The sequence below is a fragment of the Protomyctophum parallelum genome, assembly GCF_964188405.1.
Source record: "Protomyctophum parallelum genome assembly, chromosome: 1".
In the NCBI taxonomy this organism is placed as follows: domain Eukaryota; kingdom Metazoa; phylum Chordata; class Actinopteri; order Myctophiformes; family Myctophidae; genus Protomyctophum; species Protomyctophum parallelum.
In genome coordinates this window covers 28,150,629-28,175,762 of record NC_139697.1, presented here as the reverse complement: position 1 = coordinate 28,175,762, position 25,134 = coordinate 28,150,629, and the positions used below count along the sequence as shown (strand labels likewise).

At 43.3% G+C, this 25,134-nt stretch overlaps 2 protein-coding genes across 2 annotated transcripts in view; both read left to right on the top strand.

The window, feature by feature from the left end:
* atxn1a (ataxin 1a) overlaps positions 1-25,134 on the top strand; it is a 161,894-nt gene that overhangs the window by 107,534 nt on the left and 29,226 nt on the right. The window lies entirely within an intron of this gene.
* Positions 10,255-11,934, top strand: LOC310859213 (T-complex protein 1 subunit alpha-like; the record flags this gene model as incomplete). Its single annotated transcript, XM_083765614.1, has 1 exon — positions 10,255-11,934. The coding sequence occupies one exon, from the start codon at positions 10,255-10,257 to the stop codon at positions 11,932-11,934; it is 1,680 nt and encodes a 559-aa protein (XP_083621740.1).

Below are 25,134 nucleotides of genomic sequence, written 5' to 3'. Positions count from 1 at the left end.
AGGGCACCGAACCAGTCAAACCTCTCTGGGTTGAAACGATGCAGCTGTTCCTCTCCCTGTCTCGCTGTCACGCTGGTCAGATCATCAGACAGCATGCGCCATGGACTAGCAGTGTTGGGGTCCAGGATGACAGGAGTGTAGGACACAATGTCCTTCATCTTGTCCCAGACTCTGAAGGTCAGATTTTTCAGGTGTTTGGTCTCGTCTATCAGTGCTCCTGGGAGTGGCAGTGGGTCCTGCAGGGTGAGCTGGACTCCCTCCATGGTGGTCTTGTAGTTCTGCAGGAATAAGACGTGGTCGTTGACTCTCAGCTGGTCCTCAGCATCTTGGATTGCGTTGGAGAGGGTTTCCATTTCTCTGCTCAGATCCACAATGCTCTCTTTCATCTCCTGACTCTTCTGAGCCTCTTCCTCCCACAGAGCGGCGATCCTGGCCTCCTCTTCCTCCTGTAGGAACCGACGAAGATTCTCGAACTGTTTCTTAATCAGTGCCTTTGTTTTCCTGGCCTGAACCTTGATGTGATTTTCTGTTTTTTCGTAATCTGTTTTCACTTCATTAAAGACCTTCAGTTTCTCCTTTAAAATATCCAGTGATTTCTGGACTCTCTGTTCCATAGGCCCTTGTAACATCTTCAGAGACATGCCATCATCAGCATTATCACCATTATAAATGCATGTAAAGAGTGTGAGAGTGAAGGTGTGTGTGAAGGTGTGTAGGTGTGTCTTAGAATCAGGATCAGAGAAGCACAGCTGTCCTCTGTCCAAGTCCAGCTGGACTCTGATCCTCCGGGGTTTCTGATTCACTGAGAGAACAGTCCGATCTTCGAACCACTCTGGTTCTGATATCCCCTCATCAGAGTCTGATATCTCCTCATCCTCATCAGGGCTTGCATCCGATGAGGATGAGGAGATATACACAGCTCTGTATTCATCCCCATAGAACTCTAAAAACCAGGATTCACTCCCTGTGTATTCCCCACACACACCTACTGACCAACGTTGGTTGTGTCCAACATGAACATCCCAGCTGTGATACCCTGAGTCAAAGCCCTTGGACACAGGAACATTATACCAATCGATCATATACCAACCGTGGGAATCGCGGGGCAGGTGAAACATGAGGCCGCCCAGCTCCTCATCCTGAATAGTCAAACTTGAAGCCATTTTTTCCGCCGGTCACACACCTGATCTGGAATGTCCTCTGAGGCTGTTGTTACACCAGAGGAATACTAGAAGACAAAACACAACTTAAATTACATTTTATGAGTATCAATAGTAGTAGTTACTAGTAGGTATGTCTGTCTGTCTGTCTGTCTGTAGTCTGTCAGTCTGCCATGTTTGTTCAAATGATCTGTTCATCTATTAATTGATACATGCATTGATTAATTGATATTTGTGTAACAATAAAGCTCAATCAGGATGCAATATTTCATGAGTTATGACATCAAAAAAAAAAAATTAACTAGAAACTGTCATGGTGCCAATTTGCGCCTTGCGCACAAGTAGGCCATACATGGCCTACTTGTGCGCAAGCAGAGCGTGCAAGTGTTGCTACTCACTAATGTCTATTACAACTGCTGTTCTAAATCCTTTAGACCAGTTATTTGACCTTATACCAACCTTAGCTACGTCACCATCAAACAGCCAATAAGGGACCACCATTCTTACCCCGACATACATACCCAGACGATCACCAAACGTACCTTAGTTATGTCATATCTTAATTAAGTCACCATTAACAGCCAATTAGGGACCAATGAGGACAGGCCTATATACGGTAACATACCATACATACTCAGCCGACATTACTTGCACGCTCTGCCTGCACAAGTAAATATCGATGACACAGAAAAGAGTGGGAGGTGGCCTGACCTGCGTTGTAGAAAGTGAATGTGTGTGTCCGTCCTGGAATCTCTTCCGTGTAGATGGCTGCAGTCCACTCAGATGCTTGCCCATAAAACAGTATGTTCTGGCAAGGGCTGTAGATGTAGACCTGGGTCTTTGGATGGTTCTGGAGGGCTGTATATGTAGATCTGGGTCTTTGGATGGTTCTGGAGGGCTGTATATGTAGATCTGGGTCTTTGGGTGATTCTGGAGAGTTGTAAATGTATAGACCTGGGTCTTTGTCTTTGGATGGTTCAGCAGGTCTATAGTCTAGAAAAGTAGAAGTTTCTCCACAGACTTTATTGCTCAGGTGCTCCCTCTGGCGTGGTAAGAAAAGGTATATGGAATGGGACAGGGATTCTTTGACTATATATGATGTGGCTTGATTGGCCCTCCCCTTTTGGGGTCCCGCCTCTAGCTGCAACATTTTGCAAATCTAGTTCCTGAGTTAATCAATGATCATCATTGTAGTTTCATTCTTGATTAGGTTACTTGTGAATTACTCATATCGGTTTCATTGTCCTGGTTGAACAAAGGGGGGGGGGGGGGGGTGATGGGTGACTCTGTGTGTGTGTGTGTGTGTGTGCGTGTGCGTGTGCATGCATGCGTGCGTGCGTGCGAGAAACAAGGCAACAGAATTCTGCAAATCCATTCTCCGGATCCAGCGGAAAACACCAAATACTGTATGCAGGGCAGAATTAGGACAACACCCACTCATAATCAAATTGAAAAAATCTCAGTGATTTTGTGATGTCTCAGTGACATCACTTAATATCCAGTGCACGTGTGTCTTTCTAGCTGTTAATCAATGCACATGTCATTGTACTTTGTACGTCCTGCCGATCCACGCCAAATTGAAACAGGGCGGTATAACTGTGACAATGCCACCTACAGTATAGGGGATTGCTGCGCCTTCATCATTTATCTAATTGAACACGTTTCGTTTTACAAAATTAGGCAGAAACATGTTTTACAAAATGTATTTACAGTATGTAATTAAACAGGGCATTTCATTCATGGGATCTCATCAACATCGTTATCAATAAAAGGGAATGCACCCTATGGTTTTTAGCCCACTGTCCAATAATAATGAAATAAAAAAGACCAGAGAAACAGACAGTAAACATACGGTTTTTATTATTATATATATTTTAGCTGCAAGGCACTATAATTCAATTTAAACATTTTCAAATATGAATGAAATAGAACGCTAATGATGCTCACGACTGCTGCTGTTTATTTACAGCGCAAAACCAAGATGGTGGACACACAACAAAGTTTAATCCATTCATTAATCACAGTTTAAAGTTTTAATCACAGGTTAAGGATTTAATCACAGATCTGTTAAGCGATGCTTAAAATTAAGTGGTGCAACTCGAATTAAAATTTATCCTTGATCAACAAATCATTGATTAACACTAAACTAAGCTTTCTTGGTGCAAACGACCCTTAGATTTAGTCATCATGGCTTAGTTTTCATTTAGTTTTCGTCAGTGAAAAAAGGTAGTCAACGAACATTTTTCGTCTTAGTTTTAGTCGACGAAGACAACACTGCCTGTGATGTTCAAGACCTAGCCCAGCCCAATCCCACAAAGTGAAAGGTTTCAGAATCACTTCAACCTCTCTCTGATAGTCTCTTTGCTTTCTGTTTGATATAGGCAAACACATACTGGACATAATTATGCTACTAAGAGGTAAACTTATTGTAGTTTTATTTTGGTACATTTTATTATACAGTAGGCCTCAAACATATACCAGTGTCATCGATAATCATGGCCAGAAATAGCAATAGTTTTCATCAGTGTATGAATGTGTGTGAATGGCTGAATGTAATGCACAATCTATGTAAAGTGCCTTGGATAAAGGCGCTATATAAATGCACCATTTACCATTTTAAGCAAGTTTTTCTTATTTTTTTTATAAATCATTCATGAACCATAATTGAGGTTTGAAAGGTTTGAGATAATTGTGATATTGATTTGAAGTCATGTCCCCCCGCCCTATTCTAGCATGTGACATACAGAGCTGTCTCCTACAGTATCTGCAGAACTAGTTTGACTGCAGGCCACTTTGTTCCACCAACTGGACTACGTTCCACCAACCTCTGGGACTGTTGATGTCCAAGCAGTGTTGTTTTTGGCAGAACATTTCTATTTCTTTGGAATGAAACTTCATTTAGTTTTAGTCACCTGGAATGTTTCAGTGTTAAGGTCATTACACACTGGCGAATTAGCGACGCGATGCGAATAAGCGATCTGAAAATGCGAAATATTGCATGTTGCAGTTCGCCTGCGAATCTCTGCAAAATACGACACCAGAGCGAACAAATAAAAGCGAAAACGGTCGCATTTTCGCACATTCGCACATTCGCCACTGATGTGGAAGCTTGCATGGACTTCAATTGTTTTTTTTTAAATGCGAATTATTCGCACGAATATATCGCGTCGCTAATTCGCCAGTGTGTAATGACCTTTAGTCTAGTTTTAGTCAACTAAATGTCACGTGAGTTTAGTCGACTAAAGCTACAGTTGATTTTGTCTACTAAAATGTATTTTGGCAGGCCTCGATGCCGTCGTAATGACTGATTTTACACTTGCTGAAAATAGCCGATCGTGAGCTTGTAAAAGGTAGTCGCCGAACATTTCTTGTCATAGTTTTATTCGACGAACTCAACACTCAACACAACAAGCAGGTATATGATGACTTTATCTGTCTTGCTGTACCAGCAGAGCTCGTTGCAGAGCACCCACATTCGGCATGCTGTTGTAAATGACGTTCCTGTATTGTTTTTTTAGTTTTTTCTGCTTCCATGTGCAAGGATATGTTTTTAGATTCTTCACTGCATGTGCAGTTCCATCCAAAATGCAGCTTTTTTTCCCCCCAAAGCATGTGCAACTTTTAGGAGCTCTCTCTCCACACTGTGACATATAGTACATATAGGCCCTTATCTATATTTACATTTTGAGAGAATTCCACGCCCACATTCCTCTTGGCGACACAGAGGAATGTGAGCAGCACCTCCAACTAAGTCTGTGTGTAATAAACTTTATTTCTCTTCAGAAGCGTTAATATTGTTTATTTTATTTCATATATATTTTTTTTTCTCCTTTTCTGCCTTTATTGGATAGTGTACAGTATGGTGACAGGAAATGGGGTGGGGTTGACACGCGGCAAAGGTCGTCAGGATCGGGAGTCGAACCCGCGACACACCGTCAGGCTGACATAGCAGCCTAGGTGACACACCGCCAGGCTGACATAACAGCCTAGGTGATGAGTGTGTGCCCAATCAGAGAAAAGGATAAACATATTTAAATGAGTTAATTGGCCCTAATTGACTCTGGCCCATGCAGGCCAGCTTGCAGATCTCTAACTGAGGATAGTCGGAGAGCCAGCTTGTTAAAAATATATAATGCTCCATCATGCTAGCTAACTGAGCTATAACAACTACACTATGTAATGTAATGCTCCATCATGCTAGCTAACTGAGCTAACAACTACACTATTTTAGTCTCTTTTATGGAGAAGGGGGAAGTCTTGGCTCCCTGCGTATGGGAAAAGTGTTATTGGCAAGCTTTGAACCTTACCATTCCATTCTACTCTTCCCTTAAAACACACGCACGCACACACACACACACACACACACACACACACACACACACACACACACACACACACACACACACACACACACATACACACTGGCAAGTGGCCACTACAGTTTTGCATTCACTCACTCAAGTCACTCCTATAATAAACTGTTTTGTCTCTGCCTGCTCTTGTCTTTCATTCTCTCTCTCTCTCTCTCTCTCTATGGCTTTTTTTCTCTTTCTCTCACACATTCTCTCACACACACTCACGCGCAGGGCTTGACGCTTAGCATTTTTCCAAGTAGCACGTGTGCGACTAAGTTGAAAAATCTAGTAGCACACAAATTATTTTAGGAGCACGATGAAAAGTTATCAAATAATGTGTTTTTGAGGGGCGCTAGCCCCTCCTATGTATACCGGTATACATAGCTTTAGTCCCCACACATCAATGATTTGCCATTGACAATGAAAGGGGAATTCAGGTCAAATGTCCACTAAATCTTGTCCCCACACGTCTCAATATTTGCCATTGGCAATGAACGGAGAAATTTGGTCAAAATTCCACTAAATATGACATAAATTAAACATCAAAAGCCATTGACATTGAAAGGAAAATGTCATGTGTACGATTGTACGTCATATGCAAACGAGCAAATCAACTATTACACCAATCACAGCTAGGTATTCTGATGTACGAGATTATTCATGATGATGTATGATGATAAGAGTGTCCCTCACTACCCAGGTGTTTAAGTGGTGCAACCACTTCTACATCCAGCAATGGACGCCTGTATCATGTATCTTGTATCATGTATCATGAGCACGAGTGGTGTGCGCATGCGTGAAATTGGAACGAGAGAAGTATGTGACATGGCTGCCACCTGCTGGACGCAAACGATACAGAGAAGAAATTGGAACGATACAGAGAACCAATAGACGGGAGTTGCACCACTTGGTTCACACTGGTGTGATTTTTCTTTAATATATTGATATGAGGTAGGGACTGGCAATATGGCAAAATATTATCAGGATCAATATCTTTTCAGCAATTATCAAAATATTGATATTCATCAGGATATCATTTTTATGTTTATTTTTATATAATCTATTTAACCAATTTGTTTTTATGCTGATAGACTATTATTTTTTTATGCAGATAGATGGATAGATAGATAGATGGATTAATTCAATTAAATTAAATTATTATCTATATAGTTATTGCGAACGCAGTGATTGCGAACGCAGTGATTGCGAACGCAATGAGCACTAACTATGAGACCCAGCAGATCATGTCTGTGTGTGTGTCCCGCTGTGACACCACCCGCCCGCCACCAGAGGGCTCAGCTGTAGCGCACACACACACACACACACACACACACACACACACACACACACACACACACACACACACACACAGTAGAAAACCTAAAAAAATTACTAACTAAAAAGAAAAAAAAAGTACGTAATTTATTCTAATTGTTGTTATTGCAATTTACGAGCTGCGTTCGCTTCCCGCGTTTGCGCGTCTTACTTGTCTATCTATGTTGCTCATGGATGCATGGATGGATAGACAGACTATCCGTTTTTATCCTGCTGTTCTATCATGTGATATTCGATGCAGGGCAAGATGCTCGATTGTGAATTAAATTGTAATATTATCCTTGGCTTTGACTGCTTCAGACAGAACATCTGACACACAGCTACAGTAGACTATTAATTTACTAAACTGGTAACTTACTCGGCTGCCTACCGTTGCTCGTTAATCAGGTCACACAATGGATGGACCACTGATATTTATCCAGCCAGGTCGGTGATTACTAATATCATTCGTGCTGTGCAACACATGCTTTTGTAAGCGACGCTAAGGATTGTTTTGATCGATAATAATCCTTCAAATGCGTCCGCGCGTGCACTCTTTATTTGTGCGTGCAGCTGTGCACAGTGTTTCTCCCGCGTTTGGTTAAAAGTTGGCGTTCGAACTTTACAAATAAGTTTAGTATTCAACGTGCCGGGGACGCTATCATGCTGTGTTCGCTCTGATGCTCTGTGTGCTGCCTGCGAGGGAACAACAGACACACAGCACATGAGCACAGAGTGCTAAAAGGGGGAGGGCTGAGGGCGGTGCGGTGGAAGCAAGGGGAACAGATCTTCAAGCTACAATGCATCGAGCCTCAACATGTTGTAGGCTTGTACCTTGTAGATCTGCTCTTTTTGGCGAACGACACCGCCGTACTACATATATAAATGTAGGTATAGAATAGAATAATAGAATGTGTATTGTGGGATCAGAGCCTTAATTGTCTTTATCACGATTGAACGGTCAAATTCTGTAGTCGCACCAGTGCTACAAATTGAATTCTACAACTCGCACGGTGCTATTTTTAGTAGCATATGCGACTACCTAGTCGCACTGTCGAGCCCTACGCGTGCACCACGCATGCACACGCTTGCGAAGAGAAATGCTGAAACAGTCTCAGAGGAGAGATGTCTAGTAGTACTACACAATGCCCCCAGGCCTGCAGCGACACGCACACAGACACACTCACTTAAATGCACTCACACATACAGACAATCATGCAGACACACACACACACTCATCCAAACACTTGGCACCCACTGCCTGTGCGTGCGTGCGTGCGTGCGTGCGTGCGTGCGTGCGTGCGTACGCTCATGTGCGTAGTGCTTCACTGAATACACGCAGAGGTTTAAATGGGGTCAGAGGGAGAGTATAATATGAAGTGTGTGTGTGCGTGTGCGTGTGCGCGTGTGCGTGCGCGCGCTGAGCTGCATTCAAACCGGGATAGTTTGAGCGCCGCAATTACATACATACGTTCTTCGCCCCAGATGGAAAAATCCAACTGAAGCGACCTTCGCTTCCCCCCTGACTCCACCCATTCCGTCCTGACAGCCAATCAGCATTGAACAAATTTTGCTGCTCATAAATATATAGTACCAGGAATCGGGTAGAATAAATTGAGCCGTCTTAGGTGTTTTCTAGCTCCGCTGTAGGTATTTCGAGGTACAAAATAGAATGAGTGGGTCCATTTGGTTACATTGGAGCAACAGGACTTTTATTTTATTTTATTGTTGCTATTGTTTTACCAGCACTGACCTGCACGACCAAAGTTTTCAAAAGCCTTGTATCTCTAAGGCTTCGAGCGCTGTCCATGGTGAGCGCATCCCGACGATCGTAAATCATTTGCGACTTTGTCACGCATCGCTCCGGACATGTAACCTTTTCTGACGAGAGGGGTCGACATATGCCCTTACTGGGCTGCGTTCACACATTCAAGACACCTGTCTTGTGTTTGTCTTGTGTCTGTGTTTAATGTGTTAGACGGCCCACCGCGGTCCCGTCGCTAGTCGAGGGAGAATTAATCACACCTCCTCCTTGTTGTCGATCGCCTCTAGAGTGTTTTGGCTACATCTAGCTACTTCAGCTACATCCAGGATAGCATCCGGTCCGTCGTTAAATGTGCTCCGCTGCTATAAATCGCTGGGCGCTCTGATTTAATGGATTAAATAACCCCCGGGCGTTTGGGGTGTCAACCTGGTGTTCCTTTTTTAGGCATGTTGGTAGAACTTTTTGCAGATAAATTGGCACTGGGTTGTCATGATGAAGTATGGCTTCAATGGCTAAATGACAGTACTCTAGTGCACAACTTGACAGCCCCATATGTTCAAAGTGACTACTTTTAGATAAAGCCTGTTCTGGTCTTTCCTATTCAAAGTGCTTTACAATGTATTGCACATTCACCCACTCACACAAACTGCAACGGCACACCTTTTCGCTTTCGCATTCTCTACTGTATGTGCGATAGCCATACAGTATAATAGCCATTCAAATACTCAATTCATACTCTGTAGGACATCCACTCTTGCTGCTGTCTCTTACTATTGCGTAGAGTTGTTGGCATTATACAAACTACAACAATTCAGTTACAAAATATGACAACACTCCTGTCCAGAGAGGACGAGAGACAGAGAATGAGAGAGATGGCAAAAGAGAGTTTGGAGCGAGCCCACATTTTTCGACCACCTTGATGCATCTTAACACCCCCATTGCCCAGGACGAAGTTCTTTGTCCTTTCTATTACTAACGCTCGATGCCCAAGATGAAGTTTGATCCAAAAGACGAAGTTTATTGATATGAAAACGGATTGCATCGCTCCACAGCCTAGGAGCGCCTGTTGTGCAATCCTCGATGTTGCACAACAGTGGGACGTCATCAAAAATGTTCCTCCCCTGTTTAGCCGACGACAACGAAGTATTTATTTAAAAACATATATATATATATGTTTATTGGTAGTAGGTTTCAACAATTTAGTTCAGTTTGAACATACCATTTTTTTCATTTTCTCCCTGACAACAAAGTACCACACCAATGACTGGCCACGTGTGTGTGTATGTCTGTCTGTCAATTTGTAGTACGACCCATTGACCCCTGCAGCTGATTTGGGTTGCATTTTTGGCTAGAAAGTGGCATTGAAATGCAGTGTATCTACTAGTACTGTTTACTGGCGAAAAATGTGCGCAGTTATGAACACCTGCGCAAATCAACGTTGTTAGACATTGATGGCGAAGTTGGCAACAGTTTGCATTATGTGTGTTATCAGACCAACTCTCATATATATGGTCTGGAGGGGGAGACATACAGTACATAGTTGAATAATAGCAACGTAAGTGTGTTCTTCTTACTGTACTAAACCAATTTTTGGAACACACGACTTTCTTAACACAAGGGTGTTCTACTATTATTATTGGAACACACAACAGAGTTAAAAATGTCATTGTTAGAAACCCCATTGTGCGTGCTTGGCGAGAGAATAACCGGCGAGTCCATCCGCACTCAAAATGTAATGGCCGCCTCGTCGATCAGCAACATTCTCAAGGGCTCCCTCGGGCCCTACGGGCTCGACAAGATGCTGATGGGCGACAACAGCGCCGACGTCACCATCACGAACGACGGGGCGACCATCCTGAAGCTGGTGGAGGTGGATCACCCGGCGGCCAAGGTCCTGTGTGAGCTGGCCGACCTGCAGGACAAGGAGGTCGGAGACGGGACCTCCTCGGTGGTGATCGTCGCCGCGGAGCTGCTGAAGAGTGGCGACGAACTGGTGAAGCAGAAGATTCACCCCACGTCGGTCATCAGTGGATACCGTCTGGCCTGCGATCAGGCCGTGCGATACATCGAGGAGAATCTCGCCATCCCGACGGATGACCTGGGGAAGGACTGCCTGATCAACGCGGCCAAGATAGCCATGTCTTCTAAAATCATTGGAGTCGACGCAGACTTCTTTGCCAACATAGTGGTAGACGCCGCCATGGCTGTGAAGTTTGTCGACAGCAAGGGTGTGGCCAAGTATCCGATCAAGTCTATCAACGTGCTCAAAGCCCACGGTCGCAGCCAGAAAGAAAGCTTCCTGGTCAACGGCTACGCACTGAACTGCATCGTCGGCTCACAAGGCATGGTGAAACGCATCGCTAACGCCAAGATAGCTTGCCTGGACTTCAACCTGCAGAAGACCAAGTTGAGGATGGGGATACAAGTTATCATCAGTGACCCCGAGAAACTCCACCAGATCAGACAGAGGGAATCGGACATCACCAAAGAGAGGATACAGAAGATCCTGGCAGCGGGTACCAACGTCGTCCTGACGACGGGCGGCATCGACGACATGAGTCTGAAGTACTTTGTGGACGCGGGCACCATGGCCGTCAGAAGAGTCCACAAGAGAGACCTCAAACGTATCGCCAAGGCCACGGGAGCCACCCTCTGCTCTTCCCTGACCAACCTGGAGGGAGAAGAGACGTTCGACGCCGCCATGCTGGGTCAGGCCGAGGAGGTGGTGCAGGAACGCATCTGCGACGATCAACTCATCCTCGTAAAGAAGACCAAAGCACGCACGTCGGCCTCCATCGTTCTGCGCGGCGCCAACGACTTCATGTGCGACGAGATGGAGCGCTCCCTGCACGACGCACTGTGCGTCGTCAAGAGGGTGCTGGAGTCCAAGTCCGTGGTGCCGGGCGGCGGCGCCGTGGAGGCGGCGCTGTCCATCTACCTGGAGAATTACGCCGTCAGCATGGGCTCCCGGGAGCAGCTGGCCATTGCCGAGTTCGCCCGCTCCCTCCTCGTCATACCCAAGACGCTGGCGGTGAACGCGGCGCTGGACTCCACGGACCTGCTGGCCAAGCTCCGTACCTCCCACAACGAGGCCCAGGTCAACCCCGAGCGCAAGCACCTCAAGTGGATCGGCCTGGACCTGGCCAACGGCAAGCTCAGGGACAACCGCCAGGCGGGCGTGTACGAGCCCACCATGGTCAAGACCAAGAGCCTCAAGTTCGCCACGGAAGCCGCCATCACCATCCTCCGCATCGACGACCTCATCAAGCTGGTCCCCGACCAGAAAGAGGACGCAGGCTCGTACCAGGAAGCCCTGAGGTCGGGATCCTTGGAGGGTTGAAGGGTATGTATGTTCAACTGGTCCTGATTTCTCACAAAGCTATTCGGTAGGCTTTATAGGCCGATTCCCATTGGGGAAGGATGCTTGTTGGGAATACATGCCCCTTATGCAATAACCTTTGTACTCATAGGGACACATGTCACATTGCTTCTGGTAAATCACTGATTCATAACAATTTATTTCTTTTCAAAAATCTTTTTATTTGGGTTTTATAACAGAAGCGTGTGTGTGAAGTCTCTTCTCTAGAAAAAATAAAAATAAAACATGAGATTTTACACAAGAGTACAGCCTCTCTACAAATACTCCATCTTTGCTCATAACAATTTCTCACTCGGCACATACCCCCCCTCAGTGCCCTCACCAATACGCAGTTACGCACAGCAAGTTGCAGGTGGTCGATCGGTCGGTCGACCTAGCCCAAGAACAGAGCTTTTTGTCAGCCATGTCCAAATATCGAGTCCATGCTGTCAGACTGACGTACACACCACAGTGATTCTGTGCATTCTTTAGGGTTCTCCATTGACCACTCGACACAGAATTGGGATTGACTCTTTTTGTTGTTTTCTGATCCGGCCTATAGAGCAGATATAACGACATCATTTTTTTCTTCAGACGTGCAGAAAAAGAAAAAAAAACCTGATCCTTAATTAAATTACTAATTTGTTGAATCTGACAAGTAAATCTTGGAATACTTAGTTTGGTATATTCCACTACATGGTGAAAGAGATGCAATGCCATGCCGGAAGGCAGCATTCAGGAGAATAGCTTTTTCTCCCCAAAGTCTCCTGAACTTGAACACAGCATTTTGCGTTGAACAATTTTTTTTAGAAATCCATGTTGTTACACACCGCATCTCCACTAGCTAAAGAGTGCTGGGTTCACCCCGAGAATAGCTGATCTACAAGCTCTCAACGCGTCGCAGCGCCCAATAAAATGTCTTTAAAAAAACAACAGCAATCACACTAAAACAAAATGAGGCTTCCTGTGGATCTCTGACATAATGTTGATGATGTCATATTGATTATATCAGTCTTATGTCCAAATATGGAGGAAAGGCACCGGGGTTTAAGATTATGAATGTGAAAGAAATTGACCAAAAACAAGACAAGGGTCTTGTAACAGCAAGGCTCCCATCACGTGGATCTCTGACTTCATATGGATTGTGGATATGTAGCGTCAATCATCAATCAAGTTCATCCCCACATTTTTTATTGCGTTATTGTGCTTTTATTTTTATTTTTTGCAAGTACAAAATGGTGTGTGAGATCAGAGATGTAAGATTACCATGAACACAATAATAATCATTGTTTAGTTAATATTGTCAATGAGTCAATCCATTAGAAACCAAATGTTACATGGTGTGTGTACATCACGTGTGTGGTGTGTGTACAGTACATCATCTTTTCACTGTAGTAAGAAATCCCATACTGTCATTAGCCCAATTTGTCCCTCTGGTTTATGTGCACACATTTTACTAGCAAAATTAGTAGTGTAGTTTAGGCCAGGGTCCTGTTTAGGGTTCATTAGTAGTGTAGTCTAGGCCTAGGGATCATTAGTAGTGTAGTCTAGGCCTAGGGATCATTAGTAGTTTAGTTCTAGGCCTAGGGATCATTAGTAGTTTAGTTCTAGGCCTAGGGATCATTAGTAGTTTAGTTCTAGGCCTAGGGATCATTAGTAGTGTAGTCTAGGCCTAGGGATCATTAGTAGTTTAGTTCTAGGCCTAGGGTTCATTAGTAGTTTAGTTCTAGGCCTAGGGATCATTAGTAGTGTAGTCTAGGCCTAGGGATCATTAGTAGTTTAGTTCTAGGCCTAGGGATCATTAGTAGTTTAGTTCTAGGCCTAGGGATCATTAGTAGTGTAGTCTAGGCCTAGGGATCATTAGTAGTTTAGTTCTAGGCCTAGGGATCATTAGTAGTGTAGTCTAGGCCTAGGGATCATTAGTAGTGTAGTCTAGGCCTAGGGATCATTAGTAGTTTAGTTCTAGGCCTAGGGATCATTAGTAGTTTAGTTCTAGGCCTAGGGATCATTAGTAGTTTAGTTCTAGGCCTAGGGATCATTAGTAGTTTAGTTCTAGGCCTAGGGTTCATTAGTAGTGTAGTCTAGGCCTAGGGATCATTAGTAGTTTAGTTCTAGGCCTAGGGATCATTAGTAGTGTAGTCTAGGCCTAGGGATCATTAGTAGTGTAGTCTAGGCCTAGGGATCATTAGTAGTTTAGTTCTAGGCCTAGGGATCATTAGTAGTTTAGTTCTAGGCCTAGGGATCATTAGTAGTTTAGTTCTAGGCCTAGGGATCATTAGTAGTTTAGTTCTAGGCCTAGGGATCATTAGTACTTTAGTTCTAGGCCTAGGGATCATTAGTAGTTTAGTTCTAGGCCTAGGGATCATTAGTAGTTTAGTTATAGGCCTAGGGTTCATTAGTAGTGTAGTCTAGGCCAGGGCTCCTGTTTAGGGCTCGGGACTCAAAGAAAGTACTGCGTTATATCCAGTGCTGTTGTTGGCAGCAGATTTTGATTTTAGTTTTAGTCATGGTCTCTTAAATATTTTTAATTTAGTCTCTGTGGCATTTTTGTCACCTGGTATGTTTTAGTGTTAGTCTAGTTTTAGTCGACTAAATATCATACGATTTTAGTCGACTGAATCTACAGTTGATTTAGTTGACTAAAATGTGTTTTGGCGGGCCTTGATGCCGTCGTAATTACTGTTTGCTCACTTGCTGAAAATAGCCCATCTACAAGCTCACAGCGTGTCGCAGCGCAACGCGCTGTGAGCTTGTAGATCGGCTATTTTCAGCATGCAACCAAGTGTAAAATGACTTATACTGGATCTCTTGTCCACTAGTCCCTTCCTAACATTTTAGTCTAGATTTTATCTGTTGACGAAATTGTCAGTATATTTAGTCTTAGTTTTAGTCATCATAGCTTAGTTTTCATTTAGGTTTTGTCAGTGAAAAAAGGTAGTCGACGAACATTTTTCGTCCTGGTTTTAGTCGACGAAATCAACACTGGTTATATCTTCTTTTTTTTCGGTCACTGAAGATGTCATCGTTGGCACGCCTCTTTCAGAGCCCGGCTGTCTATAAGAGGAAGTGAATGGTGGTCAAGCGGGCGGAGACCTTTCCCTTAATGTGAGATCATGCGTAATAAATAGACAACTGTCTGTCATCATATACTGGCCACAAAAGGAACCTTATTGGACCCAGTCTTGTTGGATTAACCCATTCTGGGCAGGAACCCCTTTTGGTGTTTTAAAATAGCAGATCTACAAGCTCATAGCGCGGCACTTGAATTTTAGGAATTGTGAAAATGTGGCGCAAATCTTTATATCTTTAATATATATCCTTTCAGAGCAAACGTTTTTAACTCAAGTCTTTGTTTCTGGGAGGGTCCCTGGAACAACATATTTTCAGATGGGGGTCCAAGTTTGTGTTTGACGATTAACAGACAAAATATGCATTTGTTTTGCGGGGGAGCTCTTACTTTAGATTCCCATTCAAGGTGATGACATCAGTCGAACCCGTGTGTGTGCGTGCGTGCATTGTCCATGTGTGTGAATTGTGAACCAGAGTGCTTTGATGAATGAGTAAGCTGCTGTCTGCCAGCCAGCCAGCCAGCCTGTGTGTGTGTGTGTGTGTGTGTGTGTGTGTGTGTGTGTGTGTGTGTGTGTGTGTGTGTGTGTGTGTGTGTGTGTGTGTGTGTGTGTGTGTGTGTGTGTGTGTGTGTGTGTGTGTGTGTGTGTGTGTGTGTGTGTGTGTGTGTGTGTGTGTGTGTGTGTGTGTGTGTGTGTGTGTGTGTGTGTGTGTGTGTGTGACTTTGAACAGACAGAAACCATTGACGCCTGACGAGGCCACATGCCGCTCTCTCTCTCTGTCTCTCTCTCTCTGTCTCTATCTCTCTGTCTGTCTCTCTCTCTCTGTCTCTCTCTCTCTCTCTGTCTATCTCTCTCTATATATATATATCTCTATCTCTCTCTCTCTGTCTCTCTGCTGCCACGTTCATTCATGACAATCAGTCCGATCTGTGTTCATGCTCCACACAGCTGGACACAACATTTGCAAACGCACAGCACAACACAATGTCAGGACTCGCGTGTGCGTGGGTGTGTGTGTGTGTGCGCGCGCGCGGTGTGCAGGCATGTACAGTATGCAGATGGGATGAAACATGATATTGAACGGCCTGCAGATGGCCAGACATGATTGAGTTTGAGTTATTGTCTCCACCAGGCCGAAGGCATGGGGGGAGAGTATGTTTTGCACTCCGTCCGTCCGTCCGTGTGTCCGTCCGTGTGTGTGTCCGTGAGCAGCTAATCTCCGGCACCGTTAACCTGGTCGATGCCAAATTTTGCACACACACACTCCCTGGATGCCAACGATGAACCTCTGCCCCAAAATTTCCAGAACGGCCTGTTATAGCGCCACCAGGAGGCCGCTTTGTGCAAAACAAGTTTTTGCACAGTACACCTACAGATTTTGTCCAAACATCAAATTGGTACACAGTCTCTCTAGAGCCATTCAACGAAACGGGTCTTTCAGATTTCTCAGACTCCATCCTGATTGGTTAAGATTGGCTTCCAAAGTTCACAGTAGTGCTCAGTTTCAAACAAAATGCTGCAAATCATGAACACATCGCGTGATTTCCGTGAAATTGTGCACGCACATTCCCACTAGGCCGAGGAAGAAATGCCACATGAACAATTTCAACTCAGCCTCAAGGTGGCGCTATAACTGGCCGAAAAGTGTTTTTACCTCTAATTTTCATTGTTTTGTTCCACTTTTGCTGTGGCAATGTAAACATCACACACACACACACACCCAAACAAACATGTTTAAATTACTCCTAAACATTTTGCCAAACATCACACACTCTCCTATCCTCCTGGTGGAGACCTGTGCCCAGAAGGGCACTTTTTCTAGTTGGTGCTCTTTTTCCGGCTTGTGCACACTGCACTATCGGCTAACATGGAGTCCCATTAGTTTTTATCCTCGACAGGAGGCTGCAGGGCTGGACTGGGACAAAAATTCGGGCCCGGTCATTTTTGCGCGACTTTGGCCCAGACCGGCCCACCACAACTAGCGTGCAGATAGCAGAAACGCTACCGCCCGCTCCGTCGAGCCACACACACACACACACACACACAAGCCCTGATACCACTACTTTTACAGAACAACATAAATGATACAAACCAACAGACAACTACACAACCCTTTTGTTGCTCTCACAAGAATGATGCTGGCAAAATGATTCAAGATAGAAGAGAGTTTGTTTGTCACTCATTGATACAGGTACAGTGAAATGATCATGATGGTACCGGTGGTGCTGCCTATATTATTGGCCTGCCTGCCTGTCAATAATAATAATAATAATAATACAAATATTATAATTTTTTAGTCATGTCATAACTTGAGCGCCCCCCTACGGTCACTACTAGTAAACTAGGCAACTAGTCAACTAGTAAAAATGACTAGAAGTGATTAGTGAATGCCCTACGGCGCACTGGGAATATCTGGGTCTGTCCGTCCGTCCGTCCGCTTGTCTGAGAACAGCTGATTCCGTTGGTCCGATCTATGTGAAACTGCAGCACACTCCCAGTAGGCCAAGGAAGAACCTCTGCCCCCCAAAATGTTTCAAGTCTGCCTCATGGTGGCGCTATAACAGGCCAATTAATGTTTTGACCTTTAACTCTTGAACCGTAGGGGCGTACAATCAATTGATTCCTTAGATCATGATTCATGACTTCCGCCTGACCTAATTTTCCACCATTTTGCGCTTAGTCTTCAAAACACACTTTTTGCTTTAATACTAATGCTACAGATTTGGGCACAAACTCTTGTAAATCGGTACACAATGATCTTTGTGTTCACATGATCCTGATGTGTCTGTCTGCTGTTTCAGATGCAGTGTTGTTTTTGGCAGCAAAATTTGATTTTAGTTTCAGTCCTAGTCTTTTGAATACACAATGACTAAATTTGACTGAGGGACTGCCATTGGATTTTTTTGAATTTTTGTTTTTTCATGTCATATGAAAGCAGGGAATCATAGCTTCAAATTTACATATTGGTTGTTCAGTTTCGCCCACCAGTTTTGGAGATATGGCTTATAGAGTAATGTCTTGCAGAGAAACAGCGAGTTGGGAAAACAGGCTTGAAAGGTTCACTTCTGTGGTCTCTAACATTAAACCTAGCTACATGTTTGGGCATTTATTTCATATTTACATGTCGAGCTCCGACACTTATTTCAGACTTGCTTTAGTATGTGACGAGTCTGCCTGTGCTATTAACTCATTTTGAAAAAGAAAATGAAAAAAAAAAGTTTTTCTCCTCTGGTGAAAAGCTGTAATTTGCGCGATGGCAGTCTCTCAGTCAAATCTGGTCACTAGTTTTCAAATAGTTTGAGTCACATTTTTGTCACCTGGAATGTTTTAGTGTTAGTCTAGTTTTAGTCGACTAAATGTCATGCGATGTTAGTCGACTAAATCTACGGTTGATTTTGTCGACAATTTTGGGAGGCCTCGTAATGGCTGACTTTACACTCGCAACGTGTCGCAGCATGACACATTGTGAGCTTGTAGATCAGCTATTTTCAGCATGCAACCAGGTGTAAAATGACTTGCACTGGATCTCTTGTCCACTAGTCCCTTCCTAACATTTTAGTCTAGTTTTTATTTCGTGACGAAATTGTCGATAATATTTAGTCATCATAGCTTAGCTTGATTTAGTTTCCATGTAGTTTTCGTCAGTGAAAAAAGGTAGTCGACAAACATTTTTCGTCTTAGTTTTAGTCGACGAAACACTGTTTCAGACGCCCTTCAGAGTCTGCCGTAGCCTGTTTTGCATAAATTCAAGCAGTGTCCGATTGCCGTGACATTTTAAACACGCACACTGACGCACACATCGGCCTCCGTCCACATAAGATCTGAGATCCGCCTGACGTGAAGCCATGTCGTTTATAGTGGTGGTCGTTGCCGGCTTGTCTGATTTTGTAAAAGGACCACTTACATTTTGTGTGATTGGTGCTGAAATAAATGCCTTGTCTGATTGGGATATAAAGTTCAGAGAAACTCAATGTCCTCCTTCCTTCCATCGTCAATAGAGCAGCTCAAGGCTGATCGTTAGACAGACCAGACGTAGCACAGCGTCACAGTCTAGCCACTGCAATGCCTTGCTCTGGGAATACTAATACACTAATGCTGACGCTAATTATACCGTTCTTGTTCAAGTGGTGGAAGCATGTTAGACGTTGCTTATGAAAGAAAGGGAAGATTGACCGAGGGGTGGATGGGTGGAATTTATTTGTTTGCGTATTCCTTTACTTGTTTGTCTCTTTCATTAAAGAAATTGGTGTTTTTGTCTATCTTGTCTTCTCTCCCCCTCTCTCTCTCTCTCTCTCTCTCTCTCGCCCCCCCCCCCCCTGTGTCTTTTACAAAGCACTAGTATCTATTCTCCAAGCAGGATTACATATTGTCTGTGGTATGATATTTGCTAGTTATTTGTGCATTGTCCTCGTTCAGTGTTGGACATTTGCCTGTATGTATGTGAACATTATGCCAGATCGTATACTTTTGAGAAGGAGGGAAGAGACTGTGTGTGTGTGTGTGTGTGTGTGTGTGTGTGTGTGTGTGTGTGTGTGTGTGTGTGTGTGTGTGTGTGTGTGTGTGTGTGTGTGTGTGTGTGTGTGTGTGTGTGTGTGTGTGTGTGTGTGTGTGTGTGTGTGTGTGTGTGTGTGTGTGTGTGTGTGTGTGTGTGTGTGTATTGCATGTCTTATGTGTTTATGTAGTCAGTAGGATTATACAGCAATGGAAGGATTAGCAGAGCTTTGCTTGTCCATTCCACTCATTCCATAATCACTCTCTCTCTCACACACACACACACACACACACACACACACACACACACACACACACACACACACACACACACATTATCTCTCTCTCTCTCCACACTTACTCTCCCTTTCTTTCTCTTGCACACAATTATGCACGCACACACACACACACACACACACACACACACACACACACACACACACACACACACACACACACACAGTGTGTGTGTATGTGTGTCTTTGTGAATGGTCTGGGCTGCTACAGAGAGTTAGTTCCACAGCCTGACTGAGAGTTCACAAGCAGGACAGCATGATGAAAAGATGGACAAACACTATGAGACAGAAGAGACAGAAAGAAAGAAAGCAAGATGGACAGACACAAACTCTGAAGCAGATAAAGAGTATACAGGAAAGAATAAAGTCACAGAAGAAAAAGAGAAAAGCTTCTTAAGTCTTTATCTGCTCTCATACGATTATATTCGTATACCTCCTAGGCTAGGTAGGGTACGGCAGGTGCCACCTACGTACTGTATGTTCGTAGACACCGTATACTCCATAATATATGAAAGCGGAGACCATCAATTCACCCTTTGTCATGTCCCGCCCGTGGTTCTGCCCCTCTTCGTACCCATTGGTTGCGGTTTCGTGGTTGGACAAAAATCCTCTCTCTCCATCCACTACCATTGAAATAACATGTTTTTCAGTTGCTTCGTATTGATATTCTGTGCACTCAATTCTTATTTTAAACTCTGTGTCAGTAAAAAGGAACATCACAGGTGCAGCATGGTGACTGGGCATATCATGTTTGTTCTTATTTCTTTTCCAAAAATGATGTTTTAGCCAATTCAGTCAGGGACCAATCATCCGGTTGCCTCCGTCCCCACCAGCTATGGGATTTTTAAATCCAGCTCCATTGAGCCTCCATTATAACAGGATTGTCAAAGCTCTGTATCTCTAAACTAAAGCTTTGAGCGCTGTCCATGGTGAGCCGTCATGCATCCCGACGATCGTAAATCATTTGTAACTTTGTCTCGCATCGCTCCGGACATGTAACCGTTTCTGACAAGAGCTAAGGGGGGTGTGAGCTAATGCTAACGATCACTGTGCTCACAACAACAGACCCCACTTCACTGATAACACGGAAATGAGTGAGAGTGGACAGCTGGCACAAGTTAGGTGTGCTTATGTTATCACCTAGCACTAGCATGACTGAAGTAAAATCAGACAGAAGTAGCATGTGCTTAAATTCATATTTAGAAAATGTTTCAGATGTCAAACATTTCTGAGATGATGGAAGGGGAACTTTCTGAAAGCTTCATGGGCAAAGATAATCAACTTCAAAATCTCAAAAGAACAGCCAAAATGACCTCTCAGACATGCTAGTGCTAGCAGGCAAGACGAGAGTTAACTATTTCTGTGCCTTTGACGGGTTTTCCACTAGAGGGCGTTGTTGGCTAACCTATGGAACATGGATGTTTCTCACATGTCTCCCCCGTTCTCCGCTCCCTCCATTGTCTCCCGGTCGCCGCCCCTCCCCCTTCTCCGCTCCCTCCATTTGCTCCCGGTCGCTGCCCGCACTGAGTACAAGTACAAAGTGGCATTCAAAGCAACCAAAGGTACAGCACCCCCATATCTGACCCTACAAACTCAGATCAGCCAATGCAGGGAAGCTGGAAGTACATTCAGTAAAAACGCTGGGACAACGCTCCACACGTCCCAAACTCTTCTCCCTTCCTTGCTCCAAAACTATGGAATGCACGTCCCACTGCAATCAGAACTGCAGCATCACTCCCAATCTTCCGCCGTAGTCTGAAATCCCACCTCTTCAGACTCCATCATGGCCCGTAGCACTTGCCATAGCACTTGCCCTAGCCTCGACGACCTTACAGGCGTATGCAAAGGCTCAACTTATGCAACTTAGATAGCATTTTATGTAGACATAGAACTCTATAGTGTATACGCATACAGCAGTTTCATTATGGGTGTGTGTGTGTGTGCGTGCGCGGAGCAGTGCTACCTCTGATATGCATATGAGTATGTATCATTAAATAATATAGAAATATTTCATCAGTTTCTTCTGTGACGCAGGAAAGGATACAATATTAAAAGAGACATAATAACGATTGATATATTCATCGTTTGAATCCACAGCTTTTTCATCTTTTCATGATCAATCCCTTGTGTAAAATGTTTCCCCCCCTCTGGGATGATCCACTTGAACCCCAGCGTCACACTGGGATGCATTGTACAGTATCCGATCATATGAGTGAACGTTCCTTTACGTGATATTGGATCCGTGCATAGACATGTACTGTATATACTCGCCGATACCCGGTCCAGCATTTTAGGTTGTATCAAAGTCATTTCTGATCGGAGCAACTCAACAGTGCACACGCGCACGCACACACACACACACACACACACACACACACGCACACGCACACGCACACGCAGGCACACAGTCACACACACAGACACATACACACAGACACACACACAGACACACACACACACACACACACACACACACACACACACACACACACACACACACACACACAGGAGCATACAATACAATCTTTCTTTTCTTTTAATACTTTGGGCTTCTAAACCTTTGAAAACCTAGAAGCTTGATTAATGGTGTATGAAATCAAACTATATTAAACATCATACCATGTCAGATGTAGAGCAGAGATAGTACAGTGAATGTATAATAATTAGGGCTGTCTTTCTGTACAGAGTGAATTCATTTCAGATCCAAGCTATACATTATTGATCTATCAAAACCTCGGTCAGTGAGGATGATTGTAGAGGCAGATTTGTGAAGAATATTAAATCCACTGTGTAACCTTTTCAATTAAACAATATGCTATATATATTATTTTTTTAATAATTATAAAAAACGTTGCTGTCCAGAAGAAACATCTAACTTCTTCCATAAATGAATGGCATTGAACACCCTTTACGTTTGTTTGTTAATAATGAAATGAAATATTGAAACAACGGAAAGCATAAAAAAGTGCTACGGCAAAAAAAAAAACTAACTCCATTGGATCCTCAAAGTATCTGCCAAACCAGCACTATCCTATCCCATAAATCAGTGTTTGAGTGTTGGTTAAAAGAATATTGAACCAATGAGAAGTATGAATATCGCTTTGATAAAAACCTAACTCCACTTGAGCTGGATGTGGGGTTTTTTTATTCCTGAAAAATGAACATTTTGGAGTTAGGTGGTTTCTTCCAGACAGCATGAGTCTGAGATATATAATATTTCACTGGCATATGTTTCCACAATAACCATTTCATATAGAGTATTATGTTGTGTGTGTGACATACCATCCGTATTCTGGGGTGAACATTAATGTGAAAAAAGCAGAATATTATTTTTTGACAAAGATACTTGGGTTCTAGTCTAGGAGATAACCCTAGGGGACACCGGCCAACTAAGTATATAGGCAGGGCTTGAGTGGTTAACCCATTTATACCTGAGGACCATTCTACAAAATAATGTCTTCTAAGTCCTGACAGTTTTCTGAAAAAACCTGTCCTTCTCAAACATTTTCATGTCAAGGACCCCCAAAAATATCTGTATTTGGCCGCCGGCCGCCAAAAGAAAATATGTTGTCCCACCCCAGAAGCAAAGGTCTGAGTTAAAAACTTTCGCTCTGAAAGAATATACATTCACGATTTTTCAAAAATATCAGATCTACAAGCTCGTAAAGCGGCACTCGGTGCCGTGCTATGAGCTTGTACATCTGCTATTTTTCAATAGCTAAACATAATCCTTAAAACACCAAAAGAGGGGGTTCTTCCCATCCAGAACGGGTTAATATCCCTGAATAAATCAAATGTTGGCTGTGCGAGAGAGGGAGAGCCGCTCCCTATTGGCATGCTTTAACATGGTGTGTTTGGTAGACTTGGGACAGAAACATCTCTGATATCCAGCCAGATGAATCCAACAGCTTTCACAACGTGGCCAACAAGTGGTGAAAAGAAAACATGCATACTTACTTTGTACTGTGGTTTCGACAGCGAACAGAACAGGCTGAGGAAAGAAAATATGATGAGAAGAAATTTTTTGACATGAAAATAGTTTGTTTGTTTGTTTGTTTATTTTCACATACAAAATTATTTCGGAAATGATACAAGGTCAATAAAAAAATGTGAAGGAGAAAGCCTAAAAACCCTCCAGGGGCTTGCAAGTGGCTTCTCCAGCCATGTTTATACATTCATAGTTTTAGTTTGTTTAAAGAAAAAACAATCATATTGAACATGCAGCTCTTAAACATTAGAATACAGATAAAATACAGGGACAGTGAAAGGACGGAAATGTACTACAGTATAACAAGAAAGAAAAGCACAATAGACAGAAGTCAGACAATAAAACCGCTATAGGAGAACATTGAGTACACCAGGTTAATTTAGCAGACCGTATGGGAAGTACTTGGTGGTTAGGAGAAGTGATTTTAGAACCTTCTTGAATTGAGGAAAAGACAATTGCCATAGATAGGGACGTAGGGAGTTCCATATTTTAGACCCTCTGAAGCCTATATTAAATTGAGATTGAGACGTACGGGCATTTGGAGGTCTGAGGTGATTTGAGCTACGTGTTGGATAATCATGAACCTGAGAATTATAACAAAATAGATTATGGAAAAAGATGGGAAGGGTTTTCCCCAGTGAGCCATGAACAAATAGACCAATTTGAAAATCATTTGAAGTTCACTTTAATACCATACGTATCACGATAGAGCGTCGCAGTCCCGCCCCCTTTCATGCAATCCCAAGACCTTTTAAGCGTTGTACAAAGCCAGCTCGAGTTGTGACAAATCATGACAATCAAACAACAGAAGAAAAACAACAAAAAAAGTGTTGTAACCTGCCGTTTTTTTCTTCTTTCTAATTATTTGTTTGGCCCAACACATTGTGTTTATTGTCATGATTTGTTACGACAAGAGTTGGCTTTGTCTTTAAATAAATACTTTTTGAAAAGTCTATGAGGAAAATGAACGGGGAATTATTTTCCGGGTCTCTCGAGGGGGGGGGACTGCGATGCTCTATACATGGTTGACGATACGATCAATATTGGTTCATTATGGCGATACGATTCAATGATTTGAACTCGATGCAGAACTATTTAAAATATATTGACTTTTAATTATTTAAGTAATTAAACCCCTCTTTTTCATTTTTCATTCAAAAAATTGCTAAATACCACACACAAATGTGGTATTGATACAATCGATTATGTGCATAGCAAAACGATTCAATACCGATTATTTCCATTGCAAAACGATACGATATGATACGATTCTTGAAAATTAAAATCAATTCGTTACTATATCGCTACACCCCTAGTTACAACCCAATAACAACAGTTG